General features: G+C 48.6%; 3 protein-coding genes across 3 annotated transcripts; 1 reads left to right on the forward strand and 2 right to left on the reverse strand.

Annotated features, from left to right (window-relative positions):
- Positions 1–573: 573 nt before the first annotated feature.
- Positions 574–6,901, reverse strand: TREMEDRAFT_60289 (uncharacterized protein; the record flags this gene model as incomplete). Its single annotated transcript, XM_007002709.1, has 13 exons — positions 574–870; positions 912–1,013; positions 1,068–3,007; positions 3,066–3,169; positions 3,205–4,723; positions 4,776–4,996; positions 5,040–5,387; positions 5,471–5,598; positions 5,641–5,793; positions 5,837–6,288; positions 6,333–6,401; positions 6,659–6,739; positions 6,787–6,901. The coding sequence occupies 13 exons, from the start codon at positions 6,899–6,901 to the stop codon at positions 574–576; spliced, it is 5,529 nt and encodes a 1,842-aa protein (XP_007002771.1).
- Positions 6,902–7,402: 501 nt separating this feature from the next.
- TREMEDRAFT_71141 (uncharacterized protein) lies at positions 7,403–11,988 on the forward strand (the record flags this gene model as incomplete). Its single annotated transcript, XM_007003016.1, has 15 exons — positions 7,403–7,420; positions 7,474–7,662; positions 7,701–7,962; positions 8,012–8,033; positions 8,072–8,626; positions 8,679–8,832; positions 8,878–9,008; positions 9,048–9,201; positions 9,243–9,382; positions 9,428–9,754; positions 9,797–10,235; positions 10,287–10,865; positions 10,918–11,193; positions 11,293–11,567; positions 11,666–11,988. The coding sequence occupies 15 exons, from the start codon at positions 7,403–7,405 to the stop codon at positions 11,895–11,897; spliced, it is 3,753 nt and encodes a 1,250-aa protein (XP_007003078.1). The 3' UTR covers positions 11,898–11,988.
- Positions 11,989–12,047: 59 nt separating this feature from the next.
- Positions 12,048–13,326, reverse strand: TREMEDRAFT_42773 (uncharacterized protein; the record flags this gene model as incomplete). Its single annotated transcript, XM_007002488.1, has 5 exons — positions 13,073–13,326; positions 12,953–13,034; positions 12,803–12,897; positions 12,609–12,758; positions 12,048–12,386 (listed from the first exon to the last, which is right to left on the reverse strand). Exons 1-5 carry the CDS (start codon positions 13,118–13,120, stop codon positions 12,048–12,050), a joined length of 714 nt encoding a protein of 237 aa, XP_007002550.1. The 5' UTR covers positions 13,121–13,326.
- Between the last annotated feature and the right edge of the window lie 675 nt (positions 13,327–14,001).

Here is a 14,001-nt window from a genome sequence, read left to right on the forward strand (position 1 = left end):
CAAATCCGTGTTACAGTTCCCTTGTATGTACTGTCACTTGTTCATTTTGCCGAGTTTCCGTTTCGGTGTTTTCATTTCATGTTTCGGTCTTTCTATGTTTGGGGTCCAAATGTCTCATCTGTGTGTGAACTAGCCTGTGTAATGCATTCCATGTCTGAACTCTTCCAGCCTGGCTCATGTTGCATACATCCCTGCAAGAGATACTTCACTGTTTCTTGTGTCAGTGAGCGAGAGATCCTTGTAGTAGGATTAATTGTCCCCAAAATTCGGACCGACTTCGGACAGCCTTGACCAATTTCGGACAGTCATGGCTGCATATATCACTGCAAGAGAGCTTATGACTATCCAAATAAGCACTGGGTAGACACAATGACTAGTGACCCTAAGCAGTACAATATTGGAATACATGAGATGGTCAGATGTGCTTTCGGAGGGGTTTTCGGTGTTTCGGGAGTGCCTTCGGACTCACTTGGGAAAGATAATCAAGCCCCAATCTGCATCAAACCAAGTGTATTTTTACATCCAGAGGTATATTAGTCATTATATTCATGCACAACCAGCTGTGATACCTCTCTACAGGCGATCTATGTAGTAAGTCATGGAAGGTACAGACTTGTCCATCAATTTTTTCACTTTCGGACTGAATATAGACTCATTTGCTGGATCCCGTGCAGCCATTGCAAGCACCAGTTGAAGCACACTTGTTCGTAGTTTTCTACTCTCACCTCTAGCCAGAGTTGATGATTTCACCCCAAGCACAGAAGCAGTCGGTCTGATTCCCTGGAGAAGAAGACATGCAGCGGCACATGCTAGAGGACCACAGCTGTGTGAGTCCACTTGTGTAACCCAGTCCAGGTTATCCCTGGTAGCCTGAACGTCATTATTGAGCTTGGGAGTAGTACTGTACTCACCTGAGAATTTGGAGCAATCAACCAACCCATAGCTTCAGCCTCTGTTGCTATGCCTTTTCTGACTTCCCAGGACAAACGGCGTTCTAGCAGGCGTGACCATTGCTATTGATCAGTGACGCTGCACCTCATTGAAGTAATTTTGAATGACCAACTTACCTTCTTCTGTTCTCCCGAATCATAAGTCCCCCCTGCCCCATCATACATCAACACCAGCTTCTGTGGCCCAAAGATTACCAGTGTCTCAAAATGGGAGCTCGACATCAGAACCCCAACTGTGTTCTCTTTCCTCCATTGCCCGTCCTTGCCCAGAGAAGGCCATGGCGTACCTCCAGGTATGTATGGGTTCCAGTTGTCACCAGCAGCTAGGGTTCGGTAAACAAACGAGTTTGGTATGGGGTCAGACATTCCAATCCCCAGATTCACACAATTTCGGATGAAAGCTGACACCGAAAGCAAGATATCATCGATTCCGAAATTGGTGTACCACTCATTCCTTCCGTAGAACTTACGCAACGTTTTTGACCCGAATGTGGAGTCTACACCCTGCAGCTTCAAGCCCTTATGCTCATCTTCGGCCATGTCATGAAACATAGCTTCCATCTGGTCGCACAGGTCCCCAAGGAGATCGTCCGAAAGGCTATCAACATCTTGAAATGTGCTGACGGAGATGAGAGGTTGAAAGGATTCCCCCGAACGCCACTGAACTTGTGCTAGTCTTTCGGCAATGACTGACTGAGCCTTTTCTAGTTGACAGTACTGCGGAACCTCGGGTGAGGGAGAGCGTTCAACAGTGGGAACGACACTTGGAGGATCAATGTCCATGGATGATGATGGGGAATCTGGTTCTGCTGTAATGTCTTGAGAAGCTACAGTGGGATTGAGACTGATAGCTTGATCGGGGGGAGCCGATTCACCCTGGGGTGTGTTGGTTTGGCACAGCATGTTGCTCGAGGAAGGCCCGCTTTCGGGAGGTTCATCACCAGGTGGAGAAATATGTGTAGGCTTCGGAGGGATGGTACCCTGAGAAACTGTGGGAAGAACATTGGGCTGAGAAGCGGTGGGGTCTGTAGGGGTACTGGTGGGCGCCAAGCTTGTGGACTGGACATCAACTGGGGCAGGTTCTTGTTCCGTTGGGTTTGGAGGAGGAACTTTCGGATCTCCCGAATTCGGAGGTTCAAGCGTTGGCGGGGCCGAAGTTGGCAGCTCCGAATTTGAAGAATTAGCTGGTATGGCGTCCGAAACGGGAGGTTGGGGGTTTGGTGCTTCCAGTGTTGGGCCTTCAGCTTTTGGTATTTCAGGATTCGAAGCCGATTTTGACATTGCTTTCCCACTTGGCTTATTCAGTCGTCTCTTTTTGGCAATGGGTTGACTTGCTGATGGCTTGACTTCATCTTCCAGTGTATAGAACAGCAAGACCGGGAATCGTGTACCACCGAAAGCGTCCCGGTTCAGAAACATACGAGAGGTTTTTTCGTCGTCAATCTCCCACAGCACATCATCATGCTTTATCAAAGCCACATAGTGTCCACTGGTCACCTGCACGGTGTCCCCCTTTCGGCAGAGCATTCCCTTCAATCTGTACATTGGAAGATTGCTGGGGAGTATAGGAGGAGGTACGGCTGAAACCTGCGCTGGGTTGATAGTTTCGGGAATGTCAAAAGGGTGGATCACTTGGTGTGCAGAGGGGTTTCGGAGATCCCAGACAATGTTGAGGAGTAACATGCGGGGCAGGTTGTTGGATTCCAAGGACATCTTGGCTCGTGCTCGAGTGACGGCCATTCGTCCATTACATGGTACCGAAAAGCAATGTTGGGGACTGCATGAACGCCACAATGAAAGGTTGATGAGCTGGATGAGGTTAAGTGATGAGCCATGTGGATAGATTTGGAGAACGGTCATTTGCTTCTCCAGTGAGGATGTCTCTTGCCTGACAGGGACTGCGTGGGAACAGGGCTGAAAGACATATTCCCAGGTTACTCCGAATTGGAATGTGTTCCGAATCGGGTTCTGTTCAATGATCTGATTGAATTTGCTTGTCATTCTGAGAAACAGTTCACACGGATCATGCTGAGATTCTTCATCTATCAAGTTCTCACCTGCATATCAGCAAATGAACATGCTGATTGGCAGCAATGATGGAGGAAGGGAACTCACTTCGGAGGATCGGTACAATGTCCTTCAGATCCACCAGCCGTCTAGTTACCGAAATGGCTTTAAGAAAGTCACCTAGTAAGACAATCAAAGAAGGTGCGTGAGGCCTGAGAGCGTCATTAGCTTCGTTGAATGCGGACACGAAGGCTGGAATTCGGAAGACAATATGGAACAACGACAGAGCAAAACAGGATTGAAGATAATTCTTTGCTCCAACAGGTCGATCTCGTGGTGGTAGTGCGTCCCGAGGAATGCCAGCTTTTGTGGGGGCTGTCTTTTGGCGATAAGGATGCAGAGGGCGGTGAGCTGCTGGACGGCCACCCTTATCAGCCTCTGGTCTTGAAACCGGTAACGTGGCAGTGGTTGAGGGATGGTCGTCAGCATGGTTGAGGAATCGGTTTCGGCGGGTAATGGGCGAATCGGGCTCGACAAAATCAAGGTTGGCACTATCAATGCTGATGAGCTTGCCTGTTTCGGAGGCTGCTCGGAGGACCAATCATGCCACACAGGCTCCGAAGGGTCATGTCCCCAATAGGCAACAAGGTCTTCTTGATCCAATGGATAAGATATCTCTCCCAACCGTCTTTGTAGTTGTATAGCTCGAGTCTGCAGTCGCAGTTCGTTTGCCGTGACACCATTAGAATACGTTTCGGAGGAGCCACAAGTGTGAAAGCAGTACAATGCCCAGAGACCCGAGCACCTTTTGCCTGTTTCGGTAAAGTATCTGCAGGAGCATCGTTCACGAGTTTTGTCTTTGATCCCACAGTAATGTAAGTCCGGTGTTGTTTTGCTCGATTCGGAGGATGTCACACAATATGTATGATCTAGTTGACCTCTCAATGACATAGGCATCTCGTCTCCGAAACATTCCCTAACCGCCCCTTGCTCCCAAAGCTCCAGTCCTTGAAGTATGTGTGACAGAACTGTGGGGTCACAGCGGGCAGATGTTGGTGGTGAATGGAGATACATGGGAAAGTAAACGTCGATGATGATTGTGAGGAGTTTGTCTATACGTTTGTTGGCTCGAGATTCAAGGAATACTCTGTCAAAGGTCCGAAATGCCGCTTCGACAAAGTTGTTTGTTGAGAGAGTACCATCTCGGGTGTGATGAGGTGGCAGACCATAGTCGACAAGGTATCCCCTCCATCTGTCGCTGAACCATTCAGACAGGAGCCAGGTTCTGATTTTGTCCCAAATTTCGGGATCGTTATTGCTGATTGCCGCAACATCGGCTTCTAGTCGAGCAAAAGCTTCTGACCAAGACTCCTCTTCGGAACATCGTTGGCACCTCCGAAGTGCCACAAGGAAGGCAAAGGCCTTTTCGGTACCCACCAGATCACTCCCAAATAGCCGAAGTGCTCGAGATCGGGCGGCGTGCATGAAATGGAATTGGCATAACCGAATTGGAGTTCCCGGGAAGACCTCCTCAATGGCCTTTCGTTCGGCGTCATCACAATCAATCATGAAATGTAGTGGAAGGAAATCCTCCTCGTGAATGTATTCGGCGTTGATGAGGATTTGCTCTTCATTCTCATATTCGGAGACCACTGATGATTTGCCCTTGAGTAATGCTTTCGCTTCTTTCTTGATAGCCTTTCGGATAACGCTCAAGAATTCGGTATAGGAATCGGTGTTGGCGTGATTCGAGACCATGACAGCTACTGGAGCATTGTCAGCTCCGAAACCCGAAACCCTTCAAACCACAGGACTCACCAGGGACCATATGACCATATTCATTTACTGTGGCTAGCAAGGTGACGGGACAGCGTATTGCATTCTTATTTCTCCAAGACGAATCAAGAAAGAGGCCCCGATCTGTGGCATGCCGAATTGCTGATTGCAATGCATGTTTCGGACTGATGATTGCAATGAACGAAGAGTCCGCTGGGAATGGCTGAGTGCCACCGAGTGCCAGGCCTTCAGGATATTCACAACTGACAGTCAGCTCATGAGGACAAGGAAACGCTGGCTACATACTGCAGGAAAGAGCTTGGATTGGCCTCATGTAAGATACTTATCGCCGCCAGTGGTAGCCGATCCAGCCTTTCCTGCCGCAGAGCCGTTCGGATGGCAGTTTGGAAGTCAGTGGTGGTAGGAAGACGCTCGGGATAATTTGCCTTGACCCATAGGACATAGGGGTGAATCTTGCAGAAGGAATTGTACCACCGAAGCCGAAGACGTGACTCAGTCGTTCCCACCAGAGTTGCAGCATCATGGAGTAGGTTTCGGAGATGTGGCGAAATCCGAAGTAATGTCAACGGGTTCGGTTGACCGTGATATGCAGCTTTCGGGCGGATCAGACAACAGACCCCTTTTCGGATATTGCTGGGGGTCATTCGTATCTAAGAAAATGAGCTTAGTGAAGATGAATCATCCTTATATGACCCACCTCAAGAAAAAGATCACACTTTAAACGTGCTCTTGAGGAATATCGTGCACTGGCAGCAGTTGGAGGGTGAGCTTCGGCTGTTGTTTGTGTTTCATCCTTTGCTTTCGGCTCAACATGGTGGTGGACACTGTTCAAAGTTGGCTGGATCTGGGTACAGTTGCCACTGCATCGGAAGATCGACCGAAACACTGTCCGATTCGGGTATGCGGCGACAGCACTGTCGGAGACAAAGAAGAGGCCATGTCTTCCCCTGATGTCGGCGGGTAATAAACCAGGGGGATCCAACCATTCCACTTGAACACATTTGGATATATGCTGGGTCTCAATGAGGTAGTCCTGACGCTGATATATCAACGGTTGTAACTCTCCAAAACAGAACACTGACCAAAGAGTCAAACGCTTTCGGGATATGATGAAAAGCCACCTCGAATTGTTCATAGCGATCATCATCCACCAGGTCAGGATTCGGTAAACGACAGAAGGTTTCCAAAGCACGTATGTTGACCCCAAGACTAGCGTCGGTGCGAGGAGCTTTGAGTGCCAAGAGTGGAGCCTCAGGACGTGGTACGGAGTATGATTCGGAAGAGATATTGACAATTCGGAAGCGCCCGGCCGCCTCTTGCCTAGCAGTGATGATCTCATCTTCTACCGAAATGGGATTCGGAGGTTGAGAGGGAGACCATTTCGGAACGGCAGCGGATAAGTTGGGTGCTGAAGCTTGCACGGCCGAAGACAATGAAGCGGAGGGGGAGGCCATGACCAGCTCTGTCCAGGGTACCGAATCTGGTGTCACAATACCAATACCGTTGGACGATGCAGGAGTATCTCCTGATGCAACTCTCCTGTCAGTTGATACATAAAGGGGATCCAAAAGTACTCACTGGAATCAGCCGTGGACAGGGGTATCTTGTGACCAGGAGACGATTTGGGAAACTGCTGTGAATGATTTACTGAGCATAAGCTTCAATGAACCCAGAGGAAAAGAAACTGCCTCACAGGCCACCGAATCCAAATGCGATTCCAGTCGCGTTTCGGAAGCAGGCAGGGAGGCAGAGGGGGTTGGAAGGAGATCGGGCTGAGCTACTTTATGACAAGGAGATGGAGAAGAAGCCCCTCTTGAGCTCAGCTGGGGTGGTTCAGGAAAGGGCGGCGGTTTGTTCACTGAGCATAAGCTTCAATGAACCAAGAGGAAAAGAGAATGTCTCACAGGGCACCGAAACCGAAACTGACTGGATCTCCGAAGCTGTCCTGTTGATAGAAGAAGGCTCAATAGGGTGAGAAGGACCGGCTACATAGTTAGTAAGGGGTGAGATAATCTTCAGAGGAGACACTGACATGTTGATGGTGATTGTGCACTAGGAGCATACACTTTCGGAGGTCGACCACGAAAAGGCGACTTTCTCTTTAAAGCGTTGAGAATGAGTTGATCAGCTTGATTATTCTGAGACATAAAGCTTGTGAGCTTAATTCAGTAAGTTACTATTATGTTTAAATCAATGGAAAGAAGATGATTGAAATAAGAAGAGGAGAAAAATGATTGCCCAATCACCGCCAAACAGTGCCTAGGGTTGAAGGACACATCCTTTCGGGGGCGTTTCCGAATTTGAACTCCAAATGGCTGTAGAGAACCAAGGACTCCGAATTCGGAGGTTCTGCCTGCATGAATGGCTTCAGAATACGTGTGGCAACCCATAGATATGCAAGAAGCCACGGTAGGATGCATATTCAATACAGGGGGGATTTGGGGACATTCCGTAGGTATTTGGGTCAGTAGTGGAGGGATCCTCGGGTTGAGTGACGTATTTTGGGAGAAAGTGGCAAAATTTCGTCGGGATTAATTCGAGTTCCGTCGGGATTATCCCTACGCGCGCTGCTCACCCTCACCGTCTCACCACCGACCCCCACTGTCTTGGGTCGTCCCCCGGAAGAGTACCCACCGTCCATCGCTACGATGCTGTACATCGCTTCAGTGAGTCAACTCGTCAAAGGACGATCTCTCTGGAAGGGCACTGATCGTCTTAGGCCCTTGCTCCGACCCCCGTCCTCTTCTCTCAGGCCATCGATAACTTCACCTCTCCAAGCACATCTTCTTTAGTTGTCGCTCGTCCTGATTGGGTCGAGGTCTCCGATATCACATCCGAGGGACTTGTGTATCGATGCGGGCTCCCAGTATGGGGTAACATCGCCGGGTTAGAGAGGGCGACGGTGGAGGTATGTGCTTCTATCCGACTCTTGAGGCTGACACGCAGGGAGCTCAACCTCACATCGTCGTACTTATCGCTCCCCCAAATGCACGCCTGCTCCTCATAAGATATAATGCCTTGCCGACACCGCAGCTGGTGGTCACGTCGTCGATACCCCTTACACCACCAACTCCATCCTTGCGACTGGCAGAGTTTTTCACGTCGGTCATCGCCAAAGACAATGCCGTGTTGGTCAGTTTGTGGGTCGGTGTTTTGTCCTGCTGCGAGATTGCCGCGGTGAAGGGAAAAGGTTTCACACGAAACGACGGTGACGTAGATATGGAAGGAAAAGATGCGAGCGGCTCTCTAGAGTTTAGAGATCACTTCAACCTCAGGTGAGTTCATTTTAGTCATTCTTGATCATAGCTGACATGTAGTATACGAGAACATAACCTTCTTAACCTTGCCTTTATCTCAGGGTCTGATGATCCTGCCGGGCCTATGGTTACGTTCTTATACCAGTCATCGACCTTGGAACTGCTCCTTCAACCTCGACATCTCTCTTTCACCTCTCACTCCTTCATCGATGCTTGTCCCCCGGTCAATTTGGTCACTCCGGTCACGTCCGCCAGCTTCGAAACGACGTCGACCATATCACCGGATTTTCAAGCGATACCTTTCTCCTGTCCAGCAGCACGACAGGTCCTCCCTCTTCCCTCGAACCGAGAATCCAAGTCTCTGCTTGTGATTGGAGACGAATACAGCGTGTTGTGGGAGATCTTGCCTCCGTCAGCCTCCGTGCGCTCAAAGAGAGCATCAGTCTCTTCCGGAGCGACAGCAAGTCCGAGAGCGAGCGACGCTAGACGAAGTCCACAGGCGGAAATGACGAGCAGCGTGGGCAAGAAACGAAAGTCAAGCATGGGTGATCCTCCGATTCAACCTGTGCTCCGACCTATCTGGAGAGTCCGTCAGGGCTTTGGTACTGTGCTATCGTAAGCGTCCCTCGTTATCCATCGGTGTTGGACATGAGGCTGAGTCTCATAGTGCCATTGTCCTAGACGCTGATCGAGATAATGCTGTAGTATTACTTGGGGACGATGCGGGTCACCTTACAAAGTTGACTATCGAAAGCGCTCGTGAAGATCTTTCCTCAAAGCTCTCGGCCGTGATGAAAGTTCTCAAGACTGATCTTGGTTTTGTGAGTGCTGCAGTCTCAGTCTCGTTAGCCGTTGACCAGTGATAGGCCGCTGCACCATCATCACTAACACTTTTGGGCTCTTCACATGTCTTCATGGGATCTGCCTGTGGCGACGCGTTGATCATCCGACTCCCATCTGTAACTTCATCACACTCAACACCACTCTCCCCGGCTCTGTCAGTCAAATCTATCCCCCGATCACCGGTGAGCAGTAGGAAAAGCAAAGGAAAAGCCCGTGCCGATGACTCCTTGGATGGGTTTGGAGTAGAGCACTACCATGAGACGGCCACGGTGGAGATGGTTGAACGATGGATGAATCTAGCTCCGGTCAAAGACTTTTGTGCGGTGGAAGAGGACGGGGGTGGCTTGGTGGGTTTCAGCCTATCTTGTCGGGGAAGAGCTGACAACAGTCTCATCTGGTAGTTGCTGCCGGTGCCTCGAATACGAACTCGTTGCGTGCAGTTCGAAGTGGTGTAAGTCTGGAGACCCTGATGGACATCGAAGGTGTACAAGGCATCGAGAGGATGTGGCCGATCATGTTGCCCAGTAGGTAGGTGCGGATTCTCTGCCATTGTCGAAATTGACATGATTTCAGAGATCAAGGCATCTTTCTCTCCACATCGACTTCCTCGATGCTACTAGGACTCGCCCCAGAAGTCCAGGCCCTTGCGTTGCCGGAATCAGTTGTCAACCATCCCACCATCGCTGCAGCATCATGGGAGGAGGTTGCTGTTATCGTCACTGCGAATAACGTGACAGTCTGGTCAGACTTGACGGGGTCTGTGAAGGTGGGCTCGTGGTCACACGGGCAGTCGAGACAGATCTTGGCAGCTCAGATATCTGGCGGCCTCGCTGCGATAGCTATAAGTGGCGGAGAGTTGGTGATTCTCCAAGTATCCGCCCATGGTGTTGATGCCATTCTGTAAGTCAGATCCCTGTCAGTGGTGTCTTACTGACATGATAGAACTCGTCAATTAGGAGGCGAGATCGCGTCTGTTGCCATCCTGGATGGACTATCACCCATCGTTGTCACGAGCACATGGACGAACGAGATCTTTTTATTCACCCTCGATCAGCTGCGGTCCCCTGACATGCAAGGTTCAACAATCCGTGAAAACTCCTTTTGCGCGTCACTGCAGCTCTGTCCCTTGTCAGGCGGTGCTCGACTCCTGGCAGGTCTTAGTGATGGTACCATGGTCACGTATCATATCGAATCGTCTGCAAACAATGCACTGGAGCTGTCGGAGCGCAAAGCCGTCTCTTTAGGTACACAACCACTTCGACTTTCCCCGACTAGTCTATCTTGTGGGGATGACAGGATAATCAGCGTTGGACTGTCAGAACGCATGTGTGTCATCTCTGAATCTAGGGAACGGATCGAATCGTCGTCTGTGAATCGAAACGTGAGTCCACTTCTCATGAACTCGTTGAGCGTACTGGCTGATCCCGCCCAGGATACTCGTGCTGCAGCCACTATCAACACCCCCTCTCACGGCTCGTGCCTTGCTCTTGCCACGTCGAGCGGTATATCTCTCGTCAAACCTACTTCTCTCAAGAAGGTTCACGTTCGAACCTTGGACCTCGGGCATCGCTCTGTCTCACGACTCACCAACATAAGCCCTCTCAAGGCTATCGCGGCTGGCTCGACCGAACGTCCTTTCGACCGTGAGACGGGAGAGATACATCAGTCTAGTTATGTCGAGCTACGGGATTCTACAACCCTTGAGCTTCTCGTGGAAAAACCTCTCGAATCAAGGGAAATCGTCACGACAATAGCTTACGTCACTCTTGGCGACCAAAATCTCCTCGCTGTGGGTATCGCAACTTTCTCAGAGGACGACGAAGATCTTCCGGATGATCTCGATATGGTCACGATATCTGCTCAGTCTGGGCGGTTGGTATTATACGAGCCTGTTGTAGATCAAGATTCAGCAGAACCGAATTTGATAGAATTGACAAGTGTGGGTTTGGAAAGTGCGGTGAACGATATCAAGGTGATCAAAAATCTCCTGGCAGTAGCGACAGGAAGCAACGTGGGTTTGAAACATAATCTCATATTATCACAGAGGAGTAGCTGACGTAAAGGTCACGATTTACAAACATGAGAAGGCTTCTCACCTACTTATTCCCACATCACGGTTCGCTTCTGCTTTCGTAGCGAAGTCTTTAGTCGTGGCCCCACCTGACAAACTGCATCCAGAAGAGAGGTTAGTGGTTGGAGATGGCATGCGCAGTATATTCGTACTCGACATCGATGAGGGTACTGGAATGATCATGGGAGACGAAAGGGATATGGCGACACATAGCGTCATGGCGATGGAGGGATTGAGGGATGGTGGACAAGCAGTGATAGTGGCAGATGTAAGTGTTCATCTCGGTTCCTCATCCCACTCTTCCGTCACCTCCTTTTGGGTAGCAGCTGGTCGCTTTCCATCCTTGGGCGGTGAAGCTGACGAAGAGGCTCACTCGAATATCTCAACTTTCCGCTTGAGAGAAGAAATTGAAACTGCCGCCACATTTGGTCTTCACGAGGATATCTCTGTCTTTCGACGAGGATCACTCGCCCCTGCGTCATCGGCTGAAGATGTTCTCTCTCCTGAAATCATCTTTGCCACTATCGATGGGAGATTGGGTATCGTGGGGGAGTTGACACCTTCCGCAGCTCGTACATTGGATGATCTTCAAAGGAACATGGACAGATATATCCGTGGACCGGGGGATATAGCATGGAGATCGTAAGTGGATCTTTCTCATCCTCTGTTTTCTGGCTCTAGGTTATCTCATCAAAGAACACCGTTTCATCATCGGGATGGGATCGATCATTGATTTCCAGGTATCGTCGAGCTGGCACAGAACTCGTGCAACGTGACACGGCAGGTTTCATCGATGGTGATTTCGTGCAAACTTACATTTCCTCTCAATTCTCACCTGATATGGTGGAGAAGATATTAAAGGGAACGACGGCTCCAGAACATATCATGCGTTTGTCAGAAGATGGTACGAAAATACCGGCTACTAAAGCAGAAGTTATGGGAGTACTTGAATCTCTCAGTGGACTACATTGAATGGTAAAACAACCCAATAACTCAACATCGTTCCTCCCGTGAATTTTTGTACAGTATTATATCTGTCACATGAATGTTTATCTAGATCCGTCTTGAAGTTCAGTGTCAATGCCCCTTGATGCATACAACAGATTTATGTCTGTGATTTATTTATCGTAAATTCGAGATGAAATCACTCCATTCCACCAACTCCGCTTCCACCTCCATCTCGAAAGATGGGCCAAGCCAGATAGTCGTCCAATAATATGTCTCCGCCAATTGTCCAATAACGAACTTCCAGCCTGTTGACCGAATATCAATTTGGTCAACCATTATACTTTCCACATGTAGTTGAGGAGAGAGGGTGACTGATATTCTAGAAGGTCCGAATGGTATACCGACTCCGATAGCTTTTGTATAAGCTTCTTTCGCCGTCCAGAGGAGTGCGAATGCTTTTCTTTTTTCTTCCGATGAGAGGGATTCTAGAAAGATTTTCTCAGAGGGGGATAGCTGGAATTCAGTTCCAGTTCTTCTCCTTTGGTATAAATCATGATTTTTGTATAGGTATTCACCCAGATCATCCCAAGGCAAATTGAAGAGACGGTGCATCAAGTAAAGGCAAAGATCGCGGGTAAAAGTTGAAAGGGAAAATGAAGGACGAAATGGAGCGTGGGTGAATAGGGATAGTCAAAATGAGATTGAAAAAAAGACAGAAGATGGAATAGAACTCACAGCATCATTCAATCCTTCTATCATATCCGATCCTTCAGGAGGGATAACACAAATGTCCACCCCTATATTAGAGATATTCCCAGTGACGAACAAAACATAATTTCCTTCGTGAGATACACTATATTCTCTGTTTTCCCCATTGATCAACATCTATTCATCAGCTATCTATGTGATGTGGGGGAGAATGGACTGACGTATGGTTGACCTATTGGCCGAGTGTAAAGAGTTGGGTTGGGGAGATGCTGGGTGTGGGAGTACCATCTAGGGAAAAGATGCCCCGCTAGGGATCCTATGAAGATTTAGTGGGATAATAAATACGTTGATATTGTAAAATCATAACATACGGATGGCGTCTTCTCTCAGTCTATACTTAGCTGAACGGACTCGAATATCCTCTGAGACTAGTTCGGATAATCTGTTGTATTCCTATTTGGTCAGCTTACTGTCGCATAACAATAGCTTACCTCTTGAGAAATACTTGCGATTGGAATGAAGAGGGCGAAAAGACGCATGACCGAACGAAGTTTCCTATCTCTCCTTATGAAAGATTGCCCATCTTGCAGTCTTGTATCATAAAGTGAGTATTCCCTCGAAGGCAGAATCCACCGATAGGAACTTCTTGATGATATATTCGATCGTGTATACCGGGCTCTAGCCCTAAGATCTTGTCGAGGTTTCACTGGTATGATAATGTGTGAGAAGGAATGCAGAATTATCGAGAAGAGAAGAGATGAAATTTCAACGTTTACGGCGTCGATTTGGTCTCATCGCTGTTTCTCATTCTTCATCTTTCATTTCTCATCTTTCATAATACAACCATTGAACTTGAGGCTACCATAACTTCATCAATACACCTCATAAACACATGCAAGTACCATCGTTAGAACCGGTACAGTTGCAGCTACCTTCTGGGCCTTTTTGATGCATTCAAAAGCAGATATAAGAGATGTTTCCTATATCTGACAGACTGGACGATATCTGAGCGCAAAAAGTGCCACATTCGAGTCAATTCATGGAAGATGATGCATAATGCTGACTACTGTGTTCTATACTGATTAGCATGGTAACACTTGAAAAGAGACAAAGAGGCAAAGAGAGAGACAGAGATAGAGATCAAGATAGAGCCAGGGAGGGAGGCAGGGAGCAAGAGAACAAAGACAAAGAAGATGGAGAAAGATATAATGGAGGTCGAGGTGAAAGAGGGGGATGGCGATGGTGATGATCAACAGGATGATGATGATGAGATTATAGAGATCCTTAGGGGCAAAGAACTTTCTCACGCAGAGAGGTGTAGGGAAAGAAGTGGAAGAAGATAATAGTGGAAGAAGGAGAGAGAAGGATCTAACTCACAAGAACCCCTCAGACCATATTATCTTCTCCGTCTTTTTCCCTC

The sequence above is a fragment of the Tremella mesenterica genome (assembly GCF_000271645.1).
Source record: "Tremella mesenterica DSM 1558 unplaced genomic scaffold TREMEscaffold_2, whole genome shotgun sequence".
In the NCBI taxonomy this organism is placed as follows: domain Eukaryota; kingdom Fungi; phylum Basidiomycota; class Tremellomycetes; order Tremellales; family Tremellaceae; genus Tremella; species Tremella mesenterica.